The sequence below is a fragment of the Triturus cristatus genome, chromosome 4_2, assembly GCF_964204655.1.
Source record: "Triturus cristatus chromosome 4_2, aTriCri1.1, whole genome shotgun sequence".
NCBI classification, from domain to species: Eukaryota; Metazoa; Chordata; class Amphibia; order Caudata; family Salamandridae; genus Triturus; species Triturus cristatus.
The window spans coordinates 513667586-513695088 of NC_140586.1; the positions used below are offsets into that span (position 1 = coordinate 513667586).

At 47.4% G+C, this 27503-nt stretch overlaps 1 protein-coding gene across 1 annotated transcript in view; it reads left to right on the forward strand.

Annotated features, from left to right (window-relative positions):
• The first annotated feature begins 9234 nt into the window (after positions 1–9234).
• Positions 9235–27503, forward strand: part of LOC146834646 (calcium-activated chloride channel regulator 1-like) — a 1200823-nt gene continuing 1182554 nt past the window's right edge. The window contains exon 1 of the mRNA XM_085602117.1: positions 9235–9424. Coding sequence (XP_085458243.1) covers positions 9263–9424 — 162 coding nt within the window. The 5' untranslated portion in view covers positions 9235–9262. The remainder of the gene's footprint in view (positions 9425–27503) is intronic.

Below are 27503 nucleotides of genomic sequence, written 5' to 3' on the forward strand. Positions count from 1 at the left end.
TAAGTCTCCTGTACTTGCTCTCATGCATGATCCGTCTACATACAACGTCAGGTCTGGATCTAACAATGGAACGTCTGTCAAGTCTTGTCTAGGTTTCGTCTTTATTTCAATGATTTCAACACAATCATGAGCTAGTGGGTCTGTTCCAATTACAGGTAATAGTGTAGCAGGATTCAATGTATTACACCGTCGGATCTCTATGTGTGGTTGAAACAATGTCAGTTCATAACCGGTAAGTCTTGCTATGGTCAAGTGTTGTGTTTGTGTTCGGTTCACAAGAACCTCTACTGCATGTGGTACTTGTACTGTCAATGGGTGTCCTAATACTATGGCATCGCTTTGTCTGATTGCTAAAGCTGTCGCTGCCACTGATTTCAGGCATGCAGGCAAAGCCTGAGCTACGGGATCTAATGTACTGGAAAAATAAGCACATGGCTTGCGTGATCCTGCTTGATCCTGAGTGAGTACTGACAAGGCAGTACCTTCGCGTTCTGTAACAAAGAGTGTAAAATGTTTGCTATAACATGGTGTTGCTAAAACAGGTGCTTGACATAAAGCTTCCTTTAGGCTTTCAAAAGCTTGTGTATGTTCCTGAGTCCAAGGGAGAACAGTCGATGTGGCTGCCTCCTGTGTGGTTAACTGAATGAGTGGTTTTGCTAGAAATGCGTACTGAGGGGATCCACTGCCTACAATATGAAGTGAGGCCTATGAAAGCCCGCACCTCCTTTTGTGTCTGGGGTATTGACATGTTAGCAATTAACTGGATGCGATCTGGTGTAAGCTGCCTTCCCTCCTTGGACAGCGAGTGACCAAGATAAATAACTCGCTGGACACATAATTGCAGCTTAGAAGGAGACACCTTGTGCCCCTTGTCGGCTAGGAAATGTAAAACTGTCAGAGAAGCTTTTTCACATTCTGGCTCGCTTCTCGCTGTGATCAGCAGATCATCGACATATTGAAGCAGTGCAGTATTGACTGGCATGTGGATACTGTCAAGTTCTCGTTTCAGTGCTTGGCTGTAGATGCTGGGGCTTTCTGTGAATCCTTGGGGAGCGCGTGAGAATTTAAAGCTGCGCCCATTTAAACTGAATCCGAACAAGTATTGGCTTTCCGGATCTATTGGGACGCTGAAAAAGGCATTCTTGAGATCGATTACAGTAAAGAATGTCGCTTCGGAATCAATTGCTGTCAACAATGATGATATATCAGGGACCACAGGGAATTGTGGTACAATGCACTTGTTTAGTTCACGCAAATCAATAACCAATCGGTACACTGGTGGGGCAGTAGGATCAGTTCGTTTAAGAATCGGAATTATCGGTGAATTACATACATTGGAGTCTGTTTCTACAACTACTCCCTGGGCAATCAGCTCATCAATGATTTTCAGCAAAGCCACTACAGCATCATGCGGTAACTTGTATTGTCGCATTCGTGGTAGTACCACTCCTGCTTTCAGTGTGACTCGATAGGGTGTAATGTTCATGCAGCCAACATCCGTAGGGCCTTGTGCCCATAGATGTACTGGTAAAGTCTGTAGTCGGGGATCCATGTCTCTAGACACATAGTGACCTTTAAAATCACGTAAAAACAACCTTACTCCTTCCGGAGAACAACATATTATGGCTCCTAGTGCTTTCAGAGTTTTAATTCCTAACAGATTTTCTGGGCATGATTTAGTAAGCAATAAATCTGTAGTTCGTGTCAAAGGTCCTATCGTAAGTGGTAGAGGCTGTGATACTTCATTAACAATAGGTTTTCCTGAAAAACCAAGGGAAACATTTTGAGAGCCTGAGAGGGGTGCCCCTGGAACTTCACTACGTTTTATGGTTGTTCGACTTGCCCCTGTATCGAGTAAGAATTTTCTATCTTGACCTAATAATTCACTATGTACATAAGGTCCTTCTTGATCTACAGGAATCTCGATAAGCGGTAAGTCGACTTCCCTCTCTAGGCTGGTTCATGCGTAACGCTGATACTCAGGGTATTCATACTGTGCAGTCTGATACATTTGTCGTGTTGTGGTTTGTGTGGCAGTAGCAGGCAACGGTGGTGCAGCTGGCACAAACTGTATGGGTTGCTGTGAGGCTGGCATGGACTGTTGTTGAACTGGCATGGACTGTCCATGCTGCATAGCTCCTTGTTCATTCTGATCTTGTCTAACTAATCGTGGTCTCTCCTTTGCAATACCTGTAGCTATATTACGTTTCAGGACTGGACAATCGTGTACATAATGGCCCAGTTGTTTACAGTAATTGCAGGTTCCCTTTACAGGAACTGCAGAATCACCAGAATGTGTCACACCCTTTTTGTGACCATCTGCTGGTACTGTCTGAGAAACTAGCATTTTCATTTTTGTATCCTTCATGCGTCTATGCTCGTGTTCTTGTTCATCCCTAATTCTATTGTGATGATACTGTAACATTTGTAGCATTTGCGACGGAGTGTTACTTTGCCAGGTACTCTCGAATTTCAATATTCTATTCTTTACTGGAGGCAATGCATTTTCCACTAATTTTGTCACAAATAAATGTGGATATGAGTCACTACTTGCTTTTATACCACTATTTATACCAAAACATTTTTCAAATCGAGCATAATAATCGCTTGTGTCTTCATCTTGTTTTTGTTTGCAGGCTGTGATTGCACCCCAATCTTCCTTTTTTGTAGTTAATAAACGTGGCAGTACCTGTACTAGTAAACCTGGTAACAGTTTAACTTTATCCCCGAGCCCTGAACCTGCAGTTCGGCCCCTTTCTTCCTCTGCTAATGCTGTCCAGTCTATCTTTTGGTCACCCACTTCCCACTCTTTTTCTTTCAGTTTTTCATAAATGCCAGCAGGCAAAAGCACCTTTAATATCGTCATAATATCAGGAAAGGTATACTCTCCCATCAGTAACATGTCTTTAATTTCTCGGTGGAAACCCGCTGGGTCTTTGTCATGACTAGGTACTACTTTTTTCATTTCTAATAATTCCATTTTCGATATGGGTGTGTAAACAAATACACGGTGAAACTCATTGTCTTCGCCTTTTATTGGGTGCACTTCTCGTAGGGGATTTTGTCTATCCATATAGTACGGCGCTCTTTCTCTGCGGGGCGGCGAGAGAGAATCCGGACTTACAAAAAGGACGTACTGCTTACGTGACACTAATATCTCTTTAATTAGCTTGTTACTAGAACCTCTCCATCTGTTCGTGAGTAGTTCCGTTAATATATCAGGCAAAGGACCAGGGTCAGCATGTTGGCTCTTATATAATATGAGGAGTTGCTGAATCATATAGATTCCAGCTAAACGTTGTTCATCTATACTGAGATTAAAAAACGTGTGTGCTACGGTCTCATCACCGTATTTTTCAGGACTGTCAATCCAGTGAACGGCTGATCTGGCTAATTCTTGCTCATCCATGGAATCGAGGAGGTGGTAACCCCTTCGTTCTCGTAGTATTTTATCTGCGGCTTGAAACGAATGTTCAGGAGACTTCAGATTTATTATAGGCGTCGGATACGTTCTGCTATTATTTGGGCATACTGAGTGTATGGGATCAGAAAAACATCTAGCATTATCACAGGATCCTCCTCTGCCTACATAGGCTATGGTCTCTGACTGTCTTGCGGAATTCCCTGATTCGGATACTTCATCTTGCTCAAACTCGTCTGTTCCCAATCTTTCTTCATGAATACGCTCTATTTCTTTACGGATTTTTCGGCACATGGCTATTATACAATTTTGCTTATCGTGTCTCCCTTCTGATATATTCTGACTCCATCTTGTAAGAATAAGCATTGCATTCGGGTCTACCCCCGGGCGGTCTTGATTTCTAATCACACAGTTTATGAGGAAACGTAACAGTTCCCCCTGTATTTCTACTTTCTGGAATTCCATAGCTCTGTTAATACATCCTGGATCTCGTCCTGTTTGAACAAAATGATATATGTTATCTAGATGCGTAGTCATTCTAACCTTGCTAAATACTCTGCGGCTCGCCTGATACGTAATGATGCCAGGACCATTTCGTCCTCTTTACCAACTACCGGGTCATATCTACAATTTACAAGGAGTTCCTTAAGCGTACGTTCACTTACGAATTTAGGTGTACGTGAATGTGCTGACTCTTGAAAGACAAGTTTATTTATTCTAGGTGGTGTAAAGGTAATGCTAGCACCTCCCGTGGCCCCATCTGGGGCGTCGGGTGTGAAATGGGTTCGTTGAACGTGACACAGCAACTATGGGTGTCGATACCTCTGTAGAGTCGACTGCGGAGACAGATGCGGAAACAGATGTGCTTGCCGAAGCTTGTGTCGGGACTTGCTGTTGCACGGGGACAGATACCTGATCCTGACGTTGAACACCTACACCAGACGGTCTATGTGGTGCGGCGTTAGCATACTCGGGAGCTGCGTCGTCTAGATATGAGGAAAGAAAAACATCTTCTGCGGTTCTGGGATGCCCCTTTGGATGTACCTTAATTGGAAATAATGGGGGTGGCAAGTCTTTTGGCATCTGTGGAGCAGCCTTAGGTAGTCCTTCGGCTAGAAGGGGATACATACCATTCATAAGGGCATTTCTTTGTCTATTTACTTGTTCTGATTTCACTCGGATACCTTCCTTAATTAATAGATTTTCTTGAACTTTATTTGAACTTTCTTTACTCCTCTCTTCTTGTCTACGTGCTTTTTCTGTTCGTCTATGAGATTCTTTACGCCATAACTCAACAGCGTCTTTCTGTGATTGTCTGACCTTTCTTTTCCATAACTCTTCCTCCACTTTCAGGATGCATTCTGCATCCCAGGTTCCCGCTACGGGCCACCTTTGACTTTCCGGCAATTCCTTGGTATAATCTACCCATAGATCAAGAAACAATATGGCATCTAAGCCATGCTTATGGTACATAAAATGCCCTGGAGTGTCCCTAGGAGGGATAGGAACTGCTTCTTCAAGCACCCCTTTTCTGGTAGTAATCTGCCTTAACTTCGAGAAGAGCGGCATATTGACAACTGATCTGATACTTACTCTTGAACTTACTTAATACGGAAAAAACCCCAATAATGAACAGTGTACAATGAACAATCATTCATACCACAATATGCAAGACATTTCTGAAAACATTAAACATTAAACATTTAACAATGACCGACAATGATGACAGTCTGCCTAACTAATCACCACGCTGAATTCTTGACAATAACTGCATACTTCGGAATACTTGATATACTGCTAAACAGTACATATACACTGCTAAACAGTGCAGACCGGATTTGTGTACCCAAATCCGTCTTGACCGGCACAACCTATGTGCGCGTCAACACGCCTCCCCGGCGATGGTACTCACCGAGTAGCTCCTTGAAACGGAAGGCCTCAGAGAATGGACAGGACTCGATGACTGCGGACAGCGGACCCTCTGGACATCGGGATTTCGAAATATCTGGTGGGCCTCTGTATACCTCGGATCTTGCTCTCTCAGCTAGGCTCTGGTTGGGATACTTCGCACTTCTCACCGCCTCGTCTGGGTTGATCGCAGCCTCAGTCGCCCCCGCTTGACCGGAGGGAGCTTACAGGAAATCCTGTTGGTACACGTTTATGGTCCGTCCAGCTGTGGCAGGAGACCGGGCCTGCAACGCACCGCCGGCGCGTGAGATGAGAAAGTGTCCCTATTCGGGCGCCATTATGTGGTAAATAAAATCTTCTTTACCGGACTGAATTTCATACAGAATCTTAAAATAAAGTAAAATAGCTCAAAATAACAAGAGGCAGAATCCGTGGTATAAGAGGTTTTCTAAATGGGCTTTATTCCACTCAAAAATGGCCGACTCGAGTCGCGGCCTTCAGGTTCCGTCACCACGAGGGTTCAGGAAGTGAAGTACAATACTTTATTGACAGACATGCATTTTTATAATAAGTACATTACAATGAAACGAATGTAGAAGGCGTAACATTTGATAAGAAAAGTGACATAACGGGTACGTAATCGAAACTAGGCGTAATAAGGAATAAAAGAAACATGATTGGCTCTGGTTATCTTACATAGGTGGATCTATACGATAATACTTAACATAGATGCGTGCGCAGCAGTATGACGTGTGATTGACGTGCAACTAGGGGGTGAAGGGGACTTGACATTTAGCTCTACATGTGGAGACGAGAAGTCTGGGGGGTCAAGTCAACCTAATCCCAAATCATATCTAACATCCTATGTTTAAAGAACTATGTTATCCACAAGGAAGGACTCTCGGACAGAATCTAGTCTATACTGACTGTGTGCGTGCACAAACGCCTAAGTGTCTATATGAGATGCGAGAGGCAGAAAATTCTCCATGGCAGCAGGGCTATGAATCACTTGCAGGAGGACGGAAAGGCTGAGTCCTTTGCTTGGTAGCTGGAAGAATGTTTACTTAAACTACTAGACAGGAATGCATCGGCTGAGGAGCAAAATAGATAATTCGAAGGTGAAATACAGCTTCTTGGCAGGCAGGCGAAAACTGGCCGAGGCAGGCACCGTTAGCTGCACAGGGAGTAGGACAAAGTTCATGGATACAGATGCGAGCTCAAGCTGAAGCTGTCAGATACAGAGAGCAATGAAAGGCTTTGAAGACAGAATCGGGCCTACTTGCCTGAACTGTAAGAATGGAGTAACTTAGCCATATAAAGTCGGTGGCCTTTCATACTTAGGAATCGAATATCCAGCCCATTGATGGCGGATCTGACAGAGGACATGTTGACAGTGGATGCACATGTGTTTGCGTCATCAAAACTGGAACTGGAGGGAGCATACATGTACTTGTGGCATGCACATAGAACCGTTGGGGTCCAAGATAGGGGACATAACTGATCAGGAAAATCCACATTTCCACAACGTGAACACTTCCCCACTCCCGGCGGAGGGCAGTATCGATGGGACCCCCAACCGTCCTCCCACACCTCGGTGCGATCGCCCCTCAGCTCTCCTGGGCCTGGCGCCTCTCCTGCTGAGCGTCTGGCCGCTCCCGACCCGGCCTCTCCGCCCCCCCCGGGCGCAAGGGTCCGGACATCAAAGGGCTCCAGACCTATATCTGGGGCGACCCTGCAACAGGACAGCAGTTGTATCCCGGAGTCAAGAGCCCTGCTGATCGGATCGCGGCTGACCCTACGGAGAAAGACTCATCCTGGAACCACGCTCTGAGCCCTGCTGACTACGTCGCGGCTCCACCGTGCTTAAAGACCTTCACGAACCTTTGGGGCCCTGCTGACGCTGTCGCGGCCCGACCTTGTGGAACTTGCAATCAGAGCCCAGCTGACCTCGTCGCGGCTCGACCGAAGCGGACCTACCACCGGAGCGCTGCTGACTGTGTCGCGGCTCGACCCAAGCGGAACTACCACCCGAGCCCTGCAGACACCGTCGCGGCTCTCCACATCCGAGCTGCTTTGAGACCAGCACCTGCCGCTCCGGTACCCGGAGCCACCTTCGGCCTAACGCAAGGTCTGGCGCAGAGCTTCCCCGTACCAGGCTGGTACTGAGACTGTCCCGCTACCCTTTCCCTACCAAGACATTGAGACTCTTTCTGGATCTCTCGATCCCCCTGTAAATATTTCGAATGTGCTACTATTGATAAAGTACCTAGATAAGCAACTGATACGGAGTCCTGTGTGGTGGTGTTACTGGGCCTAGTACTATCAGAGGAGAAAGACCTCTCCTAGGAGGCTTCTCAGCGGCGCTCGGCTATAACTTTGCGGTAGGAAGGTGCCCCGGAGTGGTCCCCCCTGACTCCCCGGTGGTCCTCCCTCCAACAAGTATGCTTCTTTTTTGATGGAAAACAGCTTTTGCAAAAAAACTTTTAAAAAGGTGGGGCAGCATGATGAGTTATACGTTCGCAAGCGTCACTATACATGTACATATATGTAATGAAGCGGTAGCCATTTTTTTCCTTCATTTTAATTTCCTATTCCCAGGTGGTTAATGTCAAGCTCACAGTGGTGAATTGAAGAAAAAGCTCAAAAGTGCCTTACAGATAAAGGAGAGGCCTAATAGTAAGTTGCATGTCTTGGACCAGATATAAAAAAGCAAACTATTAAAAAAAGAGACCAGAACAGAAATGGGCAGGAGAGCAAAGGAGACATGGGGGGAGGGGCAGAAGTCACATCTAGAGCGGGCATTAGAAGGCCAGGAGAAATTTGGGAAGAAGGGGCCAAATGAGCAATGTATGTGTTTTGGGAAGTAGGAGAGCAACATGGAGCATGCTGGGGGTGGGATTTGACGGAGTAAGCAGCACACAGGGGCCATAACAAGAAAACACATCCATGCCCATGGGGTGCTGAGAGAAAATAAAAAAGTTGCTCCCGGAATGTAAGCAGTAGAAGGATATAACTCATTATATTTAAAGGATGGAAAAGAAGTATGCTCCAGGCATGGGACAAGCACAAGAGAAAGAAGTAAAGAAATTGAAAAAAGCAAGGAAATGAGATTGTCAAGAAAGTCAACTGATGGTAAGCAGAAGGCAGACTGAAAGGCAATAGCACGTTTTGGTAAATTACTGGGATTGTCAACAATAGATCTGGAGATGAGCCGTTTAAAAGGAATGTTACTGCAGTTGGACCATTTAGGAGAAAAAAAAGCAAATTTGACACATATTAAAATAGGTGAGTATTGTCATTGACTCTAGCTGTTGGTTTACTGACCCTTCTCTTCCCCTCAAGACACAACGTCCACCCTTAGATGACTCACAGCCTCATTTTACCAAACCAATAATAGATTTCAGCTTAATCTCTATATAGAACTTCCTGGTGGAACAGCAAATGTTTAAGATTGACGTGTCTATTGGAATTTTCACTATTTGTACTTTCTAAGGTGCTGTGACAACACACGTTTCTGTCTATACCAAGCCATTTATTTCTAATTTAAATATTTGGCTGCATTTTTCAATTAACTGTAAACCTCTCACCTTCTAGGAATTGTTTCAAAATGTGAATTACCTATTCAAATGATGGATTTTGCAACAGTCCATACAATTAAAGGCTTATGCATTTACAAAACTAAAATCAGACAATAAGGAAGCATTTATGTAATACAGGTAATCCTCCCCCCTATCTGGCTAAGATATACTTGAAGGCCTGCCTTCAAGCTGCAGGTAATTATCATGGTGATGATTTGTAATTTACAACTTAGTTCAGCCAAAGTCCAACCAGGAAGCAAGTTTTTCCTCTGATTAAAAAGTGAACGATAGTATAAATACCTTTTCAGCTCGGCTCATTGTATCAGTTGCCATTGCGCTGCAAGAGAAGCTTAAGATGTCCTTTCCCCCCTGGAGCGCTGCCTTTCTTTTGGCCACTCAGCTGTTCTGCATGGCCACATGCTCCATGGTGGAGCTGAAAAACAATGGCTATGAAAATCTCGTCATTGCAATTAATCCAGCCTTACCTGAAGATGGGAAGATCATTGCCAACATAAAGGTAGGAACAAGTATTTTTTTATCGAGGTCACTCTAAGGCTGTGATTTGTTATTTGTGTCCTTGACGCAGAGGCACATCTGTGTTGACCTAATGCTTGATGCACACACAAGGACGTGAAAATCTTATCTCTCCTGTGTATCATTTACAAAATCAGTTCTTAATAGTCTGCAATAAAATTAAATTCACGTGGCCGAATTCCAAAATCCTCACCCCCCATATCACGCCTGCATTTATAGAGTGCATTTTTTAAATAGGCAAAACGTGATATGTGTGAAAAGTGGCAAGGAGGGCAGGTCCATGGGAATGGAAGGCTTTCGAATGTTCGCATCCTTCATTCACGCAGACAATGTGTGTGTAAGATTCGCAAAGACTTGAGAGTGTGAGGCACAATATATGCTTATATGTTGTCCTTAGTTAGTGTATATGTTATCTGTGTGTTATCGTTCCCTCAGTGTGAGATTCACATCATGAAGCGTTTCCTTAGATACTTACAGAGATGGAGGCACTAATCACAGTCTTGTGTGATAATACTGTACGGTCCTATAGTATATAGGAAAGATGGACCAGGACATGATCCTGATACCGGACCGGTTTATTTACTTATTTATTATAGCGCTTTTTTCCAAAGTGCTTGACAGAAGATGGAGAGAACAATATACAAAAGGATAGATAGATAACAAGTGATACAGTATCTGCCCTAGTACATTATTGCGCAAAGCGTAGGCTTTACAGTTGCTAAAGCTGATCTTACAGAGACTGGAAGTAATAATAATAATAATGGAGTTTGTAAAGCACACAGGTACTTCGGATGAAGTGTCCCAGCGCTAGGGTCCAGACTCCACAATACAAGAATGCAGCAATTATCTCAGGGACAGCCAGCGCTGAATAGCCAAGTTTGAATTATTTTTCCAAAAAGGGATTCCGATGGGGCCTGACGGACTGAGAGGGAATGAGAATTCCATAGTTTGGGTGTTAAGTAGTTGTAAGAGCTGCCACCAAAGCGAGCTCTCGTCACTTTGGGAATACTCGCCCGCATGGCACCTGCGGATCTTAGATTCCTAGATGGCCCGTAGGGTTTGAGAAAGGATTGGAGGTACCGTGGGCCTTTGTTGGCAAATGCCTTATAGCAGTTGCATAAGGCTTTACAAGGGCATCTCTCCTTAGCTAGAGCAAGTGCAGCTTTTGAGCACAGCCTCGATAAAGGCACGCTTTGGAAGATGCAACATAAGGCCAGCTGGATCGTGCGGCACTCGCTGTAGTCTATTCACTAGTAACTGTGACACCCGAGGTACAGAACATTGCAGTAGTCCACCCTGGACATAATCATGGCTTGGACTACTGTTTCTTTTTGCCGACTCTGGCAAGAAGCAAAAGATTTTCTTTCGAGTTTTAAGTAGCTCAAAACATTTTCCTGCAAGTGCAGTAATTTGGTTGTGGAAAGAAAGCGTCTCGTCAAACCAAATACCCAAATTCTTGACTTTAGGCTTAGGAAGGGGTAATGGGCCCAAGTTGTTGGGTCACCAAGCAGTAGAAATGATGTCAGGTGATTGCCTAAGATCAATACCTCAGTCTTCCCAGCATTTAGCTAGAGACAGTTTGAGTTCATCCACATGGTGGCCTCTGCAAGGCATAGCCATAGAGAGGAGGCCATATGGAAGGAGTTCTAAGAAAGGGTGCACACAAATATTAAAAGAGGGTTGTGCTCAGGGAAGAGCCCTGAGGCAATCCTTGCTGCAAAGGGAGCACATTTGACTGTGGAAGTGGAAGCAGTGAGATAGGACGATGATTTTCAGGCTTCGTGGGGCACTACAAAGGCTTTTTATGGAATGGGACCACCATGGCACGCTTCCACTACCGGAGAAGCTGGCCCAAGGCCAGGGAACTGTTTAGCAGCTTACGTAGTACAGGCCCGCACCAAAATTGAGGGGGATTTTGGGTCAAGCGGGGAGCCTTCTGATGGCGAAGTAGAGGTTGAGACTGGAGACAGCAAGGAGACATACTTAACAATGGAATAATTCTTGGTATATTAAACTTTATTAGTACAGAAGCTGTGTTGATATTGCTTGATATGACCATGGCAACATTTAAGAGCTAAGAGCTATAGTCAGCTTTGCAAGCTAGATCATAGACTCTGTTGCAGAGGCCCTCAAAGCGCTTAAAGATTTTTTTAATACTAAAAGTTCATTGTTAAACCAGTCAGCTGATGGTCTTTGCCTGCGAAATTCTGATCAACTAAGGGGGCTATTTGATCCATGATCCACTTGCCAGTTGTAAATTGGCCATATCGACACAACTATCCAAAGTGGGCCAACAGGCGTGCCCGTACAACATGAGCAGAAACATGACTGACGGGTGACTTATTATGGGGAACAAAAAAGGGATGACAAAATGCTCAGACCAGATGAGCGCAAGGGGAAAACCAGTCACTGAGAGGGCAAGATTGGTAAAAATAGGATTGAGGATGAGCCCAAGTCTATGAGTGAGAGTAGAAACATATCGAGTGAGCTGTAAGCCCTCCAAGTCTGCAGTCAGAGCTGTAGCTGCTGAGCATGTGGTGTCATCAAAGTGCAAATCAGGATCCCCTACTACTATGATGTTAGAGCAGCGAAGAACTAGTGGAAACAGAACATCAGCTAAAGAGGTAACAACATTATTAATGGAACCAGGGGGGCAATAAATCAAAGTCCCTGATACCGTAAAATTGCTATGTTTTGAAATGCCCAGTACATGATCAAATGCCAATAAAACATTTAAAAAAAAGAAAAAACACCTTATGTAAATGCTTAACTAGCGACCTACAATTGAGGGAGAAACACTTGTCAGAAAACTGAGGCAAAAAAGTTGCATTTACCTCTGCATTCGTAACCAGTACATTCCATAAATTGGGATCTATCACAGCAAAAAGATACAGCGAAGCTGGGAGCAAGGGAGAAGAAGGAATGTATGCAGAAAAAAGATGGCAAAGGTTAGCAAGAAACCAACTCACAGACAAAAATATAGGTCTGAGGGGGTGGCTTGGGCTTTCAGCGGAAACCAGATCTATACAAGAAATTCTTACCAATAAGGAACACATTGTAGAAAATAAAATTCAATGCATTTTTCTTTTCCTACAAGTTTTTCTTTTCCATTAACTAAAAAAAAGGAGCAACCTTAAAATGAACCCAGATTGGTGGTTCCATTTTTGTAAATATCTTGGAGCTTCTAAAATCTAAGGTTTAAAGTACCACAACGTATTCTAGGAATAAACAAGCTGCATCTCTGAAATTCTTGTTCACTGTCTCCCTGTTGATCGAGACATATTTTCTTTTGGGAAATATTTGGACGAAAGGAAAACTAATATTTGATTTTTTGTAACTTCTTGTATATTGACCTATTCTTTGTGTCTAAGTGTATCATTGGCAGCTGAAAGAGTGTTATTTTATAAACATAGTTTCCAAAAGAGATTTTTTAAACCATCAAGAGCCACCATGTTCTAAACCAGCAGTAATTTACCAAGGTAAAGGTCTGCCCGTATCATTCATCATAATTGTAACATGTCTGTCTCACTTTCTAACGTGCTGCGCCATTTCTTTATTACTCTGTATAGCACTTGTTTATTCCTGTCATTTCTTCTGGTCTATTTCGGAATTCTTATCTTATTGCATATGTTATTTTAAATTGATAGCACAGCTTTCACCTGATCTTATTCTATAAGCAGAAAAAGAGATTTTGAAGTACCAAGAGAGCGTTTTAGGCTCCACCCACATGTTGATTTTCGAGAGCACATAATTTGATTGGACAGAGAGTTGTGTGGTTCCACTGAAACAGAGGGCATGCATTGCACTTTTTGACTGGTCGGAAAACTTATGTAAAAAAAAGTAGGGTCTCCTTTGGTGGCAACCAATACTATAGGCCTGATCTGTTGATTAAGAAACGCTATGATAAAGGCAATAGACCAGATTCATTTATTTTGAAAAAACAATAAGCATTTAAGGATGGATCGTAATTACTCTGTACTAAATCCTGCTTAGAAGTATTTTGTGACATGAAACTTCACAGACTTCCTACCATAGCAGGCAAGTGGTTTGTTGGTGGATACTCCATCTGACAAACTAAGGGAATGTGAGATTTGCAATGTTACAATCCTTGTTAGACCCTCTTAGTAGTGAAAGTATTTTGCTTAACAAATGTAATTTTGTTTACATTATTTGTATCACAGCATGCCTGATAATTACTTTGTGGGAACTAATAACTCAATATAGAAGTACTGAGTTATGTTGACAAGTCAATGTTAAAGGCAATAGGCATTACGAGTTCATTCAACAAGTTATGTCAGATTCAATAAGTTTGATCTTATTATATAAAATTGCATCACTTACTTTGAAAATCATGTGTTAAAGGCATTATACCTATTAGGCTTCCACTATGGTGAAGCCTGTAGGCAGGTATTTTTATTGCATGTACTCTCACAAAGATATAGTAGCTAGTCGTTTTTGTGCTGATGATCCACTCAAACAAACAGTGTGGATTGAGGATTTCCACTGCGTTAACCCTTATTTGGCCCTCCATAGAGGGATTTTATTTTGACTTGATAGCTGTAAATTTGTACAATTTGTAATTATATTATAGTTTGTATATAGCATATATTGATGGCTGATTTTGGGAAAGTTCAAAACAGTAGGTCTGAGTTGGTTATGGGGGATCAGCCAATTACAAAAGCTATATGCTTGATTGGCCCATTGGTAAAAGTTAATTCGGCTGTGAACTACCCTGCACCGTAGAAGCACCATATTGCTCCGGGAATTCAGGAAAGGACCCAACCTGGCTGTTCGATCACAACAAAGCAGCTAGCAACTCCAGCACCTTGAGACCCTCATGGGTGATTTGACGCACTTTATAAATCCTGATCGATTGATTGATAGAACTAGTCTGTTTATTATGAAAAGTACTGACAGAAACAGTTGGCCCAAATTATTTATTTTGATGCACATATGTTAAAGCCCACAGACCTTTATTGGGTTTTTGTATGGCACTGTGAGCAGTCTGCAGATATGTATTTTGTTCCATAATACCTCACAGATTCACTTTGTAGGCAAGGTTTTGGTATTGAATACACCCTTTAACAAATCTGAGGCATAGACGATTTGCACTCTAATACTTCTTACCTGAATTCTTTTGGCAGTCTTCACAGACTTAGTTGCCTTCCAGCTTCTTGAAAATAATGATTGCAATATACATACATATACAAATACATATGCATGCACACACACAGAGGGGCTTTTGGAGTGCCCTCATGGACGTGTGACCTTTCGAGGGACTACCTATGGTGAGAGCTCTGGGAACACCGCAAAGTATTTGCAGATGAACACAGCGTGCAGACGCGCATGCGAAGTAGAGTCATACCTCATGGTTTCAACACACCACCCAGTAAATGCAGGGAGTGACGGGAGGCCCCATTGTTGGAAGAGCACCATGCTAATAGCTCTGGCAATAGACCACTAGTGGCGTTACATATCTGACCACAGATAGTACCATGTTGGTCCAACAGGTCCCAGAATGCACCGGTTGTGAAACATACAGGAGCATATTATCCTGATGCCCGCTTACGATGACGCAAAGTGAATTAATTTAGGGATATCAAAACGACATCGGACACGAGACGGTAGTTATTCCTAGCATCACCTCAACTGGAGCAAGTTGATACAGATACAATAACACATTGTTTATTACATATCTTTTTCATTCAGTTCAGTTCAGTTCAAAAGCTTTTATTCGATTTGTACATACAAATCATACAAGCAAAAACACAATTGAAATATTAAAATCACCAAATAATCTTTCCTAAAAAATGGAAAAAGCTAAAGTGCAGCAAGTGAAAAGTAATCATGCCTCTATAGGTCAACATGTTTTTATAAAATACACGACGTTCTTACATGGACTAACTGGGAGTCAGTAGAAATTACTTACTAGGCCTTTACTGGGAACTGTATATTAAAATTATTAAATAATCATTCAATACTGTGGGGCACTGCATAAATATCTTAATACAGACATTGATATAAAATTCAAAGAGAAATAAAACATATGTATACAGACAGGGATAATAACATTAATTTCATCATGAATAAACCCTGGCAGCTGTATAACACAAGTACAGACAGGTCAGTAAACAACATTAAAGTACAATACTTTTCCTGGCAGCTGTACATTTTAAAATAAAAGTAGCCAAGAAGAAACAAATCTCCTCGTTCACTAGTAAAGATAAAAATATCAATGCTGTTTGTGTGGTACAGATGTTGTATTTAATAAAAATTGGTTTAAGGTATTTAAGCCTAAAATACTGATAAAATTTACAAAAAAGTAAAAAATGGCAACTACTCTGACGAGAAGTACCGTCACACGGACAAGGTGTGTTTAAACTAGTCTTTGTGTTTGGAAAAGCAACCAAGTGGTGTACTATACCCAATCTGACCCGTGTTAATACATACTGGTGGGAAGGGCGGGTCACAAATACAAGATAGGATTGTAGTCCAGAAGCTAAATTTAGATCTTTGTAAAATTTCAGAGTAGCAAGATTTCCAACAGCTTTGTCTCGCTCAGCCTTACGAAAATTAAGGAACGTTATCTTAATTTCTTTTTTTGAAATGGATACAACCTTTTCCGGCTCACGGAACACATTAATGTTGAACAAAAGTAGATACCAATGATGGATGTATCTTAACCATAATACCCGTGAGGAATGATCCAAACCTATACAGTCAAGGATAATATCCTGAGTGAATCGGGTCTCCGGTTTAGCCCAAATAGATCGCCACAATAAAAGTGGCCGAACTGCTGCTAAGTCAGAGATGTACTCGATCCCAACTTCGTCATGGATCAGCTGTATGGAGGCGGAAGGGGGAACACATAATAACCTCTTTAAGAACTTGTTTTCCTCCTTCTGCAGGGAAATACCCTCACAGTGACCCCATACCCCTGCCCCATACAGAGCAGAGGAAGCACAACATACATTATATATGTTCCTCATATCATAGATACTTCGTGAGCCAAGTTTAGAGGCAAAACGAAAAATACTACTAGTGGACCGTAACATTTTTATTTTTACGGCATCAAATTCCGCATTCCAGGACCCACTATTACTATATGTTATTCCCAAATAACAAAAAGATTTAACAGAGGTCAGCTTTTCCTTATCTAGAAAGAAAGTATGTTTTACCTGCTTGGCTGCCTGACCACATGACATTACGTATGTCTTAGTTTTATTCACACGAAGCTGCCTAGCTTGTATAAACTGCGTGAAATTATCAATAAGGCGCTGTAGGCCCAACTGTGTTCGAGATAAAAGAACAGCGTCATCCGCATAAAGTAACAGCGGAACAGGTTTACCACCAATCAGGGGGGCATCTGCTAAAATGTTGGTCAAGGATCGGTCTACACCATTAATAAAAAGGGAAAATAAAAGCGGGGCTAAAACACAACCCTGACGAATGCCCCGAGACACTTTAAAGAACGGGGTACATTCGCCAAGGGTGCCATAGCGGACTTTACATGAAAGTTTTTCGTATAGTCTGGCTAAAAAATACACTATTTCCCTTGGTGCCCCTGCATCAAGCAGAACCTCCCAAAGAATACTATGGTTAACCAAATCAAAAGCGCTGCTCAAATCAGCAAAACATAAAAAGAGGTTGCCACTTTTGGCCACAGTATATTTACTGATTAAAAGGTCTAGATTTACGCATTGGTCCAGTGTACCCAGACCTTTGCGGAAACCGTATTGGACTTTAGTTAAGATGTTAAAATCAGTTGCCCAGTCTTCTAGCCTCTTCAGCAAAATCCTGCTCATCACCTTTACAGAAGCATCCAGTAATGAAATTGGGCGATAATTAGAGGCCTCTGACTTATCGCCCTTCTTATGTAAAGGAATGATGATCGATTGACCCCAGGTAGAAGGGAATTCATTTTCAGCCGCACAATTAAAAATCCTTGTCAAAATGGGAGCCCATAACGCTGTTTCATCTTTATATAAATCCAGCGGGACCCCATCGGGGCCAGGTGCCTTGCCTCCTTTACTCAAAGAAATTGCTTCCTGACATTCTTCCAATGTTATAGCCAACGAAAGGGGCAACCATGGGTTTATATCTGGTGGAGGTAACTCAGAAGTTGGTCCTCCAGGGTTAAATATTTTAGAAAAATGATTAACCCAGTCGCTACAAGCCACGTATGAGGTCAGTTCTGGAACATTTTCTCTACTGAGAAATGGACTATTAATCGTTTCCCAATAGAGATTACTGTTTTTAGTTTCAGCAGCCTCCCTCAGCTTGTCCCACGCCTCAGACTGTAATACCCTTTTCCTTTTATTAATGGCTAATTTATAACTAGCCCTGAGGTGTTGTATCACATTCTTAACACGAGGTTTGGTGCCTAACGCATTCTTTAGGTTGCGGAGGGCGACGATACATGTCTTATCAAACCACCCCTGTTTTTGACCACTGTTGGCTGACGGGGTCTTAGTGAAGATACCCTCAATAATGATGTTCAAAGATACAAAACATTCTATTAAACAGCCAGAATCACTGTCATCATCCAGACAATAACTAATTTGATTCTTGCATTGGGTGACAACCTCCTTCTGCTTAACTTTGGAATTTACACCGGTCCATTTAACCCTAAGGCCCTTTGGTCTAGTAGGCACTATATCGGTTGTACATTTACCACCTGAAACTGTTGAGGTGCCATGCCCCAAGAGGGTAACACGTAGGCTATTATGATCACTGAGACTTTCTTCATTCACATATAAATCAATGTAGTCTCCACTGCTAGACAACAAGATATGATCAATAAATGAACCTGCATCTCTGCCCGTGAATGTAGGGCATGTTATTGCCCGGTTGTTAACATTGCAGTTTAACAGGGTCATATCTAGCATAGCTAGCATATTATTTAGGGTAGAACCGTAACTGCAGTGTTGGAAATGGGGGGAATCCTCCTTCCCCCCCTGATCTCTCCAATGGCTATTTAATGCTACATCAAAGCCACAGATATTCCCGTTAGATAGATGGCAAGGCTGCAAATTAAAATCCCCAGCCCATACCACCTCAGCCTTTCTTTTCGAGATTTCTAGAGCTTTAATGATTTCCTTTTCTAAAGGCAGTAAAATATCCCCCCTGGTTGCATCAAAGATGTTGTTATAGAAGTTAACAATAACTAAGTCAATGTTCTTTCTGCATTCCACCCTTATAACTTGGCTGTGCGTCCCCACGGTTGTACTATATTTGACCGTACAGTCACGCCACTTAGTTGACACTAACAATAAAAGGCCTCCCTTAGCCCTACCCGAGCTGGATTTGGTTGCTCTGAGACAAAAAGATACATACCCTTCAATATTAATAGGGTCTGGACACCAAGTTTCCTGTAATAAAATTAAATCAAAACCCTCGCCCAAAAAGCTGGTCCAAAAGGGTGTACCCAATTTACTAGTAAGACCAGCAATATTCCAGGAAATAAGAGAGATTCCTGCTGGTTTCCCAGCATTACCAGCAACAGGTAACTCCTGCTGGTTTACTGGTGATAATAAAGCAGGACCCTCTTCCCGAAGGATGGTAACCGAACTTAGGCTGGGGCTTGCAGTAGTTGTACATATATCCAGGCTACCCTGATTGCCTATGTGCTGGGAAGGTCTTAATGATGACAATGCAATAGATTCGTGGGGTACAACTGGGGGCTTGGCCGAGGAAAAAGAAGAATACTCCATCTCAAAATTAGGGTTGTTTAGATCCAATGCTTCTAGTGAGCTGAGTCAGTCTACCTCATCTAGCACGGCATATCTATTTGGGTGGGCGAATTGTGAGGACATGGGGTCTTGAGAGTGGGGCGGGTCCTGCCACGTTTGTTGCCAAGAATATTTATCCAATTGGGGTGGCTGAAAAGATTGCGGCCATTGGTAAACTGACTGGGGTAAAGGTGGCGGAAAATGAAAAGGGTGTTGCCAGTGGGCTTTTGCTTGATGCATAGGAAAAAGTGGGGCATTTGGGGGCTGCTGCTGTAAATTAACATGATGTAGGAAAAAAGGGGGCGGATAAGGTGGTTGCAACCAAGATTTAGCAGGTTGCTGTGGAAAATATCCGGGTCCACTGTTGCTTTGAAAAGTGGGGCAGGGAGTGTTAGGTCGTACAGGTTTTGATAGTAAATAAGACAGGGGAAGTGGGTTAATTTGGGTCGCAGGACCACTGTTGGGTGCATTACACACGTAGCTTGCTGCCCCTACATCCCTAAAATTAACAGTTATTACGTCCCCTACTATTGATTTCTTGCTTCTGCCCACCCAATCCCCTCTACGCACGGTAAGAATTTCACCGTTCATGTTGTTAGGTAGGGGTTTATGTAAATGGAGCCATTGAGCACATTTGTTCCTAAGCTCGGTAAACGATTCTTTTACTCCCTCCTTCAATGGGGGAACCGCCGTCAGCACGACTACAAAAGGGGAAACCTCTGGTGGTAGGTTTATGGACCTAAAACGTGTCTGCTTTAGTTTGGACCCTTCAGGTTTGTTTATAATGGGAGGTGCAGAAGTTGAGTTAGGTTTCCCTGCTACTTCTTTAGCTTGGATAGTGGGGGTAGCAATATTAGCAACAACAGAATGTTGAGTCGCCTGGACAGGAGTATTCCCCTTTGTAATCTGAGCAGTTATTGGTTGAGCGGGAATATTCCCTGTTTGCGGCTTAGGGAGTATAACTGGATTCACATGGACTGTAGTACCTTGAGCCTTATTTGATACACCTTTGGGGGCCTGAGTGCTCGTTGGACATTCAGGGGTTGATTCTATAGTCCCTTGTGACTGGACAGGCACTTGTACCTGCTTTTTTTGTGGCCATTTGGAGTGTATTAAAGAAGTAAGCCTATCCACTTTAGAAATTAAAGGCTTAATTTGAGCTGCTAAAGTGGCTTCTAGGTCTAGTTGTAAGTCTATTACCATATTTTGCACCCAGCACGGGATACCTGATGTCAATTGTGGGGTAGGGGAGATCAAATTATGATTCCTAGCTGGGGCTTTTACTTTACTTTTGCCCTTCAATATGGCCTTATGGGGGTTAGAAGCCCTTCCCCGTGGAGCAATGGGTACAGAAACTGTTTCCGCATCCTTATGCCCACTCAGACTCGGCTCCACTTTGTCAGGTGACTGACAGATTTCGAGATCTGGTGTAACCTCCAGGTCTTCAAAAGACAGGTCCGAGTATGATGGGGCAACCGATAGATCTACAGTATTCGGTACAGTCGAAACATGATTAGTGGGCGAGGTTATAGGTAATGAACAATTATTCACATTCTGCAGAACAGGAGATTTAGCCTTTGCCAAAGGGCCCAGGGATGAACGCCTAGCGTTAGCAAGGTCCATAGAGACTCTTTTTTCCAATAGAACAATACTTTGGTCAATAGTCTCATGTACGCGTGAAATAAAGAGATCAATAGGACCAGTCACCTGAGCTACCGCCGTAGCTTTTTTCGCGCAACTTCGAGTTCTGTTGCGTATGGTCGACATCTTGGGTATTGGTTTTCAGGGGTGAAGACACAAAAGTCCTGGGCCAGGGCCGTCCTCTGCCGTCCTTGAACGGCCTTAAACGGCCCGCTCTTTGCCCGGTCTTCGCCCCGGTAGTCGCCCCGCGCGCGTCCCGCGTGCGCGTTGTTACAGCAAAATATATGGAAGGGGCAAGTGAAGGGGCGGGAAGAGGACCAGCTGCGGCCGATCAGCGCCGCGCTGCCTGCTGGTCCTCGCAGTCCCGCCTCACGTCCTCTGATGAGATGCTGGCTCGACTTAGCCGCGTTGGTGCTTCCAGGCACTATGGTGTTGGTCCAGCTAGACAAGACTGCAAATTGACCTAGCCTGCGAGCGGCACCCGCAGAGCGGGGGCCCGCGAGGCGTAGGTCTCAGCAACAGAGGAATGGAAAAAAAGGATCTGCACTCGCTGCACAACAGCTGACGAAGAGAGTCCCAGGCAGCTCACTCGGCAAGGTGTATTTGACCGGTGGAGGGGCGGGAAGAGGACCAGCTGCGGCCGATCAGCGCCGCGCTGCCTGCTGGTCCTCGCAGTCCCGCCTCACGTCCTCTGATGAGATGCTGGCTCGACTTAGCCGCGTTGGTGCTTCCAGGCACTATGGTGTTGGTCCAGCTAGACAAGACTGCAAATTGACCTAGCCTGCGAGCGGCACCCGCGGAGCGGGGGCCGCGAGGCGTAGGTCTCAGCAACAGAGGAATGGAAAAAAAGGATCTGCACTCGCTGCACAACAGCTGACGAAGAGAGTCTATCTTTTTCATTCATTTTTTTCATTTCCAATATATCAGATTGGAGTGCCCGATATGAGCAACAGAGTTGCCATCACGCACACCAATAAGGGTATCCTTTCTTCCACATTAGAGGTAGTGTGGGAGCCGGCCTCGTGGCGTGGTCCTGTTTCCCCGCGCTAAGCCGCACGAGGTCCCATGCACATCGGGGCTCCTCCATCTTGGATTGCACGTCACTCCACGTGACCACCTGTATGACCCTGTTCTACCCGGCCTCGGTCCCAGCGAGGCCCAACATCGAGACGCCAACCCCTGGCCCGGGGGATACCACGTGAGCCCTTCCCACTCCCGGCGGAGGGCAGTATCGATGGGACCCCCTACTGTCTCTCCACACCTAGGTGTGATCACCCCACAGCTCTCTGGGGCCTGGCGCCTCTCCTGCTGGGCGTCTGGCCGCTCCCTACCCGGCCTCTCCACCCCCTCCGGGCGCACGGGTCCGGACATCAAAGGGCTCCCGTCCTATATCTGGGGCGTCCCGACAACAGGGCAGTAGTTGTATCCTGGAGTCAAGAGCCCTGCTGATCGGATCGCGGCTGACCCTACGGAAGAAGACTCATCCTGAACCACCACTTGAGCCCTGCTGACGACGTCGCGGCTCCACCGTGCTTAAAGACCTTCACGAACCTTTGGGGCCCTGCTGACGCCGTCGCGGCCCGACCTTGTTGAACTGTACCACCAGAGCCCCGCTGACCTCGTCGCGGCTCGAGCGAAGCGGAACTACCATCCGAGCCCTGCAGACGACGTCGCGGCTCTCCACGTCCGAGCCGCTCTGAGACCAGCATCCAAGGTCTGGCGCAGAGCCCTCCCGTGCCTGGCTGGCACTAAGACTGTCCCGCTACCCTACCCTCTTGAACGAACATTGAGACTCTGATAGGATCCCTCGATCCCTCTGTAAATATTGCCCGTATTGCTGCCGATAAAGAATCTAATCTCGCAACTACTATTGAGTCCTGTGTGGTGGTGTTACTGGGCCTAGTACGAATATAGGAGAAAGACCTCCCCGAGGGGGCTTCTCAGCGGCGCTCGGCTATAAACTTTGCGGTAGGAAGGTGCCCGGAATAGTCTCCCCGACTACCCGGTGGGCCTCCCTCCAACATTTGGTGGCCAACGACGGGATCCGAGCAAACGCAATCGTACAAGCAAGTAACGCAACCACTACCTGACCAGACGAGGAGAGAAAAAGGGAACCATGGATGGCCAAGAAGCAACCGTGGCCGCAACCTTCCAGTTGGAGAAACTGGAGGAATACACCCACAAGGAACTCAAACAATTCTGCAAAGACAAAGGGATCCCAACCACAGGATTGAGCACCAAGGAAGAAATGCAGAAAGCCCTGAAAGCCTGGGCAGAACCCGAAACCCCTCCACCCCGAGCCGAAGGGACCTCGGCCCGGGACGGAAGCCTGCCAACCACGACCCCGACAAACGGGGAGCGAACCACCCCAGACACCAGCCTTTCCCCCGAAGAGATCCGAGAATGGGAAAGGGCCCGGACACATGAAATGGACCTTGCCCGACTCCGGCTGGACGGGGAGCTCCTACTGGCAGAGAAAAAGATAGCCCTGGAGCAACTACGACTACAAGAAGAAATCGAGGAGAAGAACAGGCATCGGGAGCTAGAGGAGAGACGGCTAACCCTCGAGCACGAGAGGAGCCTTAAAGAACTTGAACTAAAAGCTAAAACTGGGGAGACCAGCAACCCCGGAGCCCGGGACGCTCTGCCCCCGACCGAGCCAAAGGTTCACATCCCCAAGGATGTCGTCAAGGAATACTATAAAAATGACGACATCCAGCAATGGTTCCGAGCGTACGAAGTCGCCATGACCTCCCATCGGGTACCCCGGAAGGATTGGGGCGCCGGCCTATGGGGGAGGTTCCTCAGCGAGGGACGGGATACCCTGCTGCAACTCCCCGACGCAGTGATGACCTCGTACGACCACATGAAGGAAGCCCTACTCACACGCTACGGACTGTCGGCCGAGATGTACCGGCAACGCTTTCGGGACTGCAAGAAGATCCCCGGCACCACATGGGTCGAATACGTGGACTTCTTCAGCCGAGCGTTGGAAGGATGGATCAAAGGGAGCAAGGTCACCTCATATAACGAACTGTTCGACCTCATTGTCTGGGAGCACCTCGCCAACAACTGCTTTGTGGAACTAAGGCAACACCTCCTGGACAGTAAACTGACCGAGCCCCGGAAGCTCGCCGCCGAAGCGGACCGATGGGTCAACACCCGGGTCCCCCGGAACCCCGTGGGGGACTACCAACGGAGCACCACGGGCCCTCCCCGCCAGCGCGGCGGAGGAGGGGGGTCCCACCGCAGTCGAGAATTCCCAGCCGGGCCGCCCAGAAGCCCGCCACGAGGTCAAGCAACCAACCAACCTTCCCCGACCCAGGGCCGAAGAGGGACCCCTATCGCCCGGTCTGGAACCCGACCGACAGTAACCTGCTTCGGATGTCAGCAGACCGGCCACTATGCAAGTGACCCGGCTTGCCCCGTGAACCGACGGAACAGGGCCCCGGGGCCACCTCCCCGACAAATTGCCGCCGCAGCCCTGGAGTGGGGAGAGGACGAGGAGGAGAACCACGACGACGGGTCCCCCGAGTGGGAACCAGCCGCCATGTCGCTTGTGTGCCTAGGCTCCCGAGAGATGGTGCCCCGCGCCACCATCCCAAGCAACACCCAGAAGTACCAACAGTGGGTCACCATCAATGGGCGACGGGCCGAGGCCCTCCGGGATACTGGGGCCAGTGTGACCGCTGTCCGCTGCCATCTGGTGACCCCCGAACAGATCCTACCACATGTCCTCTGCCCTGTCCGGACCGCCGACAACACCGAGAGCATGTGCCGGATGGCCCGAATCCCCTTCGAGTGGGGGGGGAGTGTCCGGCACCCTGAAAGTGACTGTCCGCGACGACGCCCCGGTGGACTGCCTCCTGGGGAATGACCTAGAGAGCTCCCCCTGGGCCAAGGTGGAGCGCCGAGAGCATCTGGGGATGCTAGGACTACCCGAGTGGGCCTGCGCCACCACTCGGTCCATGACCGTCCAGCCAGCTGCGGCCCCGGCCCCCGACAAACCGGCGGGCCCCGAACCATCCACCTCCTCCGGCCCGGAGGAACCTGACGAGGAGGCCGGGCCCTCCGAACTTTCTTCCAACGAGGCTGCTCCCCTCAGCGAGATCCCCGAGCTGGCCCAGTGGCGCCACGACGGGGGCCCCACCCGTGAACAATTCCAGCAAGAACAGAAGGGCTGCCCGTCCCTCGAGGGGGCCCGACAGCAGGCGGCCGCCCAGGCTGCGGGGGACCCCTCGGGAACCCACTGGGTCTATTGGGACAATGACTTCTTGTATAGAGAGCAGAAAGTCGCCGAACTAGGGGCCAGCCGGGTGCTGGTGGTCCCCCTCCGATTTCGAGAATTCCTCTTGAACCTGGCACATGACGTACCCCTCGCCGGACATCTCGGGTGGGACAAGACTTACAGCCGCCTCGTGACCCATTTCTATTGGCCCCAAATGAGACGAGACCTGGACCAGCACTGCCGGTCCTGCCCGACCTGCCAAGCTAGCGGGAAGACTGGGGGACGAGTGAAAGCCCCCCTGCAGCCATTTCCAGCCGTCCACACCCCGTTCGAACGAGTGGGGATAGACATCGTGGGGCCCCTCGACCCCCGAACCGCCCTGGGCCACCGCTTCATCCTGGTACTGGTCGACCACGCCACCCGGTACCCAGAAGCTGTCCCCCTCCGAACTGTGACCGCTCCAGTGGTGGGCCGGGCCCTGATGGGCATCTTCTCCAGAGTGGGGTTCCCCCGAGAAGTGGTGAGCGACAGGGGGACGAACTTTATCTCGAAGTACATGAGATCCCTCTGGCAACAATGTGGGGTCACCTATAAATTCACCACCCCTTACCACCCCCAGGGGAACGGACTGGTCGAGCGGTTCAACCGAACCCTGAAGGGGATGATCAAGGGCCTGGAAGATCCCCTCAGGAGGAGATGGGATGTCCTGTTGCCCTGCCTCCTGTTCGCCTACCGGGAGGTACCACAGAAGTCCCTGGGCTTCAGCCCCTTCAAACTATTGTATGGGCACCCCGTCTGAGGGCCCCTCAGCCTGGTCAAGGAGGGTTGGGAGGCGAACGTCCAAGGTGCCCCGCCCGACGTCTACCGGTACCTCCTGACCCTGCGGAACCAGACTCGAAAGTTCCGTGCCCTGGCAGAAGCCAACCTTGAGGCCAGCCAAGAAGATATGAAACGCTGGTATGACGAGAATGCCTCAGCCGTCGAGTTTGAGCCGGGCCAGCAAGTCTGGGTCATGTCACCCGTGGACCCCTGCGCCCTGCAGGACAAGTGGACCGGACCCTTCAAGATAGTTGAAAGGAAGAGCCCCGTCACGTACCTGGTCGACATGGAGTCCCCGAGGAACCCCCTCAGGGTCCTGCACGCCAACCGGCTCAAGCCCCATTTTGCCCAAACTGAACTAAGCTTACTACTGGCTACCGACGATGGGGGTGAAAGTGACTCCGAGCCCCTACCAGACCTCCTGGGGTCCTCGAGCCAAGACGGCTCCTTGGAGGGCGTCCACCTCTCCGCCACCCTGACACCGGAACAGCGCCATGATTGCCAGAAGCTACTGCGACCCTTCGCTGCCCTCTTCTCTCTCACGCCTGGGGTAACCCCCTGGTGCGTCCACGACGTGGACACAGGGGATAGCCCCCCTGTACGACACCGCGCTTATAGGGTGCCTGACCGAGTCCGAGCATGCATAAAGACCGAGGTCGCCAAGATGCTCGCCCTCGGAGTCATTGAGCCTTCCGACAGCCCGTGGGCCAGCCCGGTAGTCTTGGTGCCGAAGGCCGCCGCCCCCGGCACGGCCCCCGAACTCAGATTCTGTGTCGACTACCGGGGCCTGAACGCAGTTACCAAGACCGATGCCCACCCTTTGCCACGAGCCGATGAGCTGATTGATCGCTTAGGGGCCGCCCGCTACCTAAGCACCTTTGATCTCACCGCTGGGTACTGGCAGATCAAGCTCACTCCCGGCGCACAAGAACGATCAGCTTTCTCTACCCCCGACGGCCACTACCACTTCCGGGTGATGCCCTTTGGCATGAAGAACGCCCCAGCGACCTTTCAGAGGCTGGTAAATAAGGTCCTGGCCGGTCTCGAAGCCTTCAGCGCGGCCTACCTCGATGACATTGCTGTCTTCAGCGACCACTGGGAGGCGCACCTAGGACACCTTGGGGAAGTCCTGGCCGCTCTCCAAAGAGCCGGGCTCACAATTAAGGCCAGCAAGTGCAAGGATCTGTGACCTATCTGGGCCACCAGGTGGGGAGTGGGCAGGTGGCCCCCCTCCGGTTAAAAGTTGACGCCATCCAGGCGTGGGAACCCCCCGCCACCCAAACCGCTGTCCGGGCATTCCTAGGCCTCACAGGCTACTACCGACGCTTCATAAAGGATCACGGCAGCATTGTGGGCCCCCTTACGGAACTCACCTCGAAGAAACAACCCAAGGCGGTGCACTGGACGCCCCGCTGCCAGACCGCGTTTGATGCTCTCAAAGCGGCCATGTGCGCTGCCCCTGTGCTACAGGCCCCCGACTACAGCAAGGAATTTGTAGTCCAGACCGATGCCTCGGAGTACGGGGTCGGGGCAGTCCTCTCCCAGTTGGACGCCAAGGGCCTCGACCGACCGGTGGCCTTTATCAGCCGCCGACTGCTGCCGCGAGAACAGAGGTGGAGCACCATCGAGAGGGAGGCCTTCGC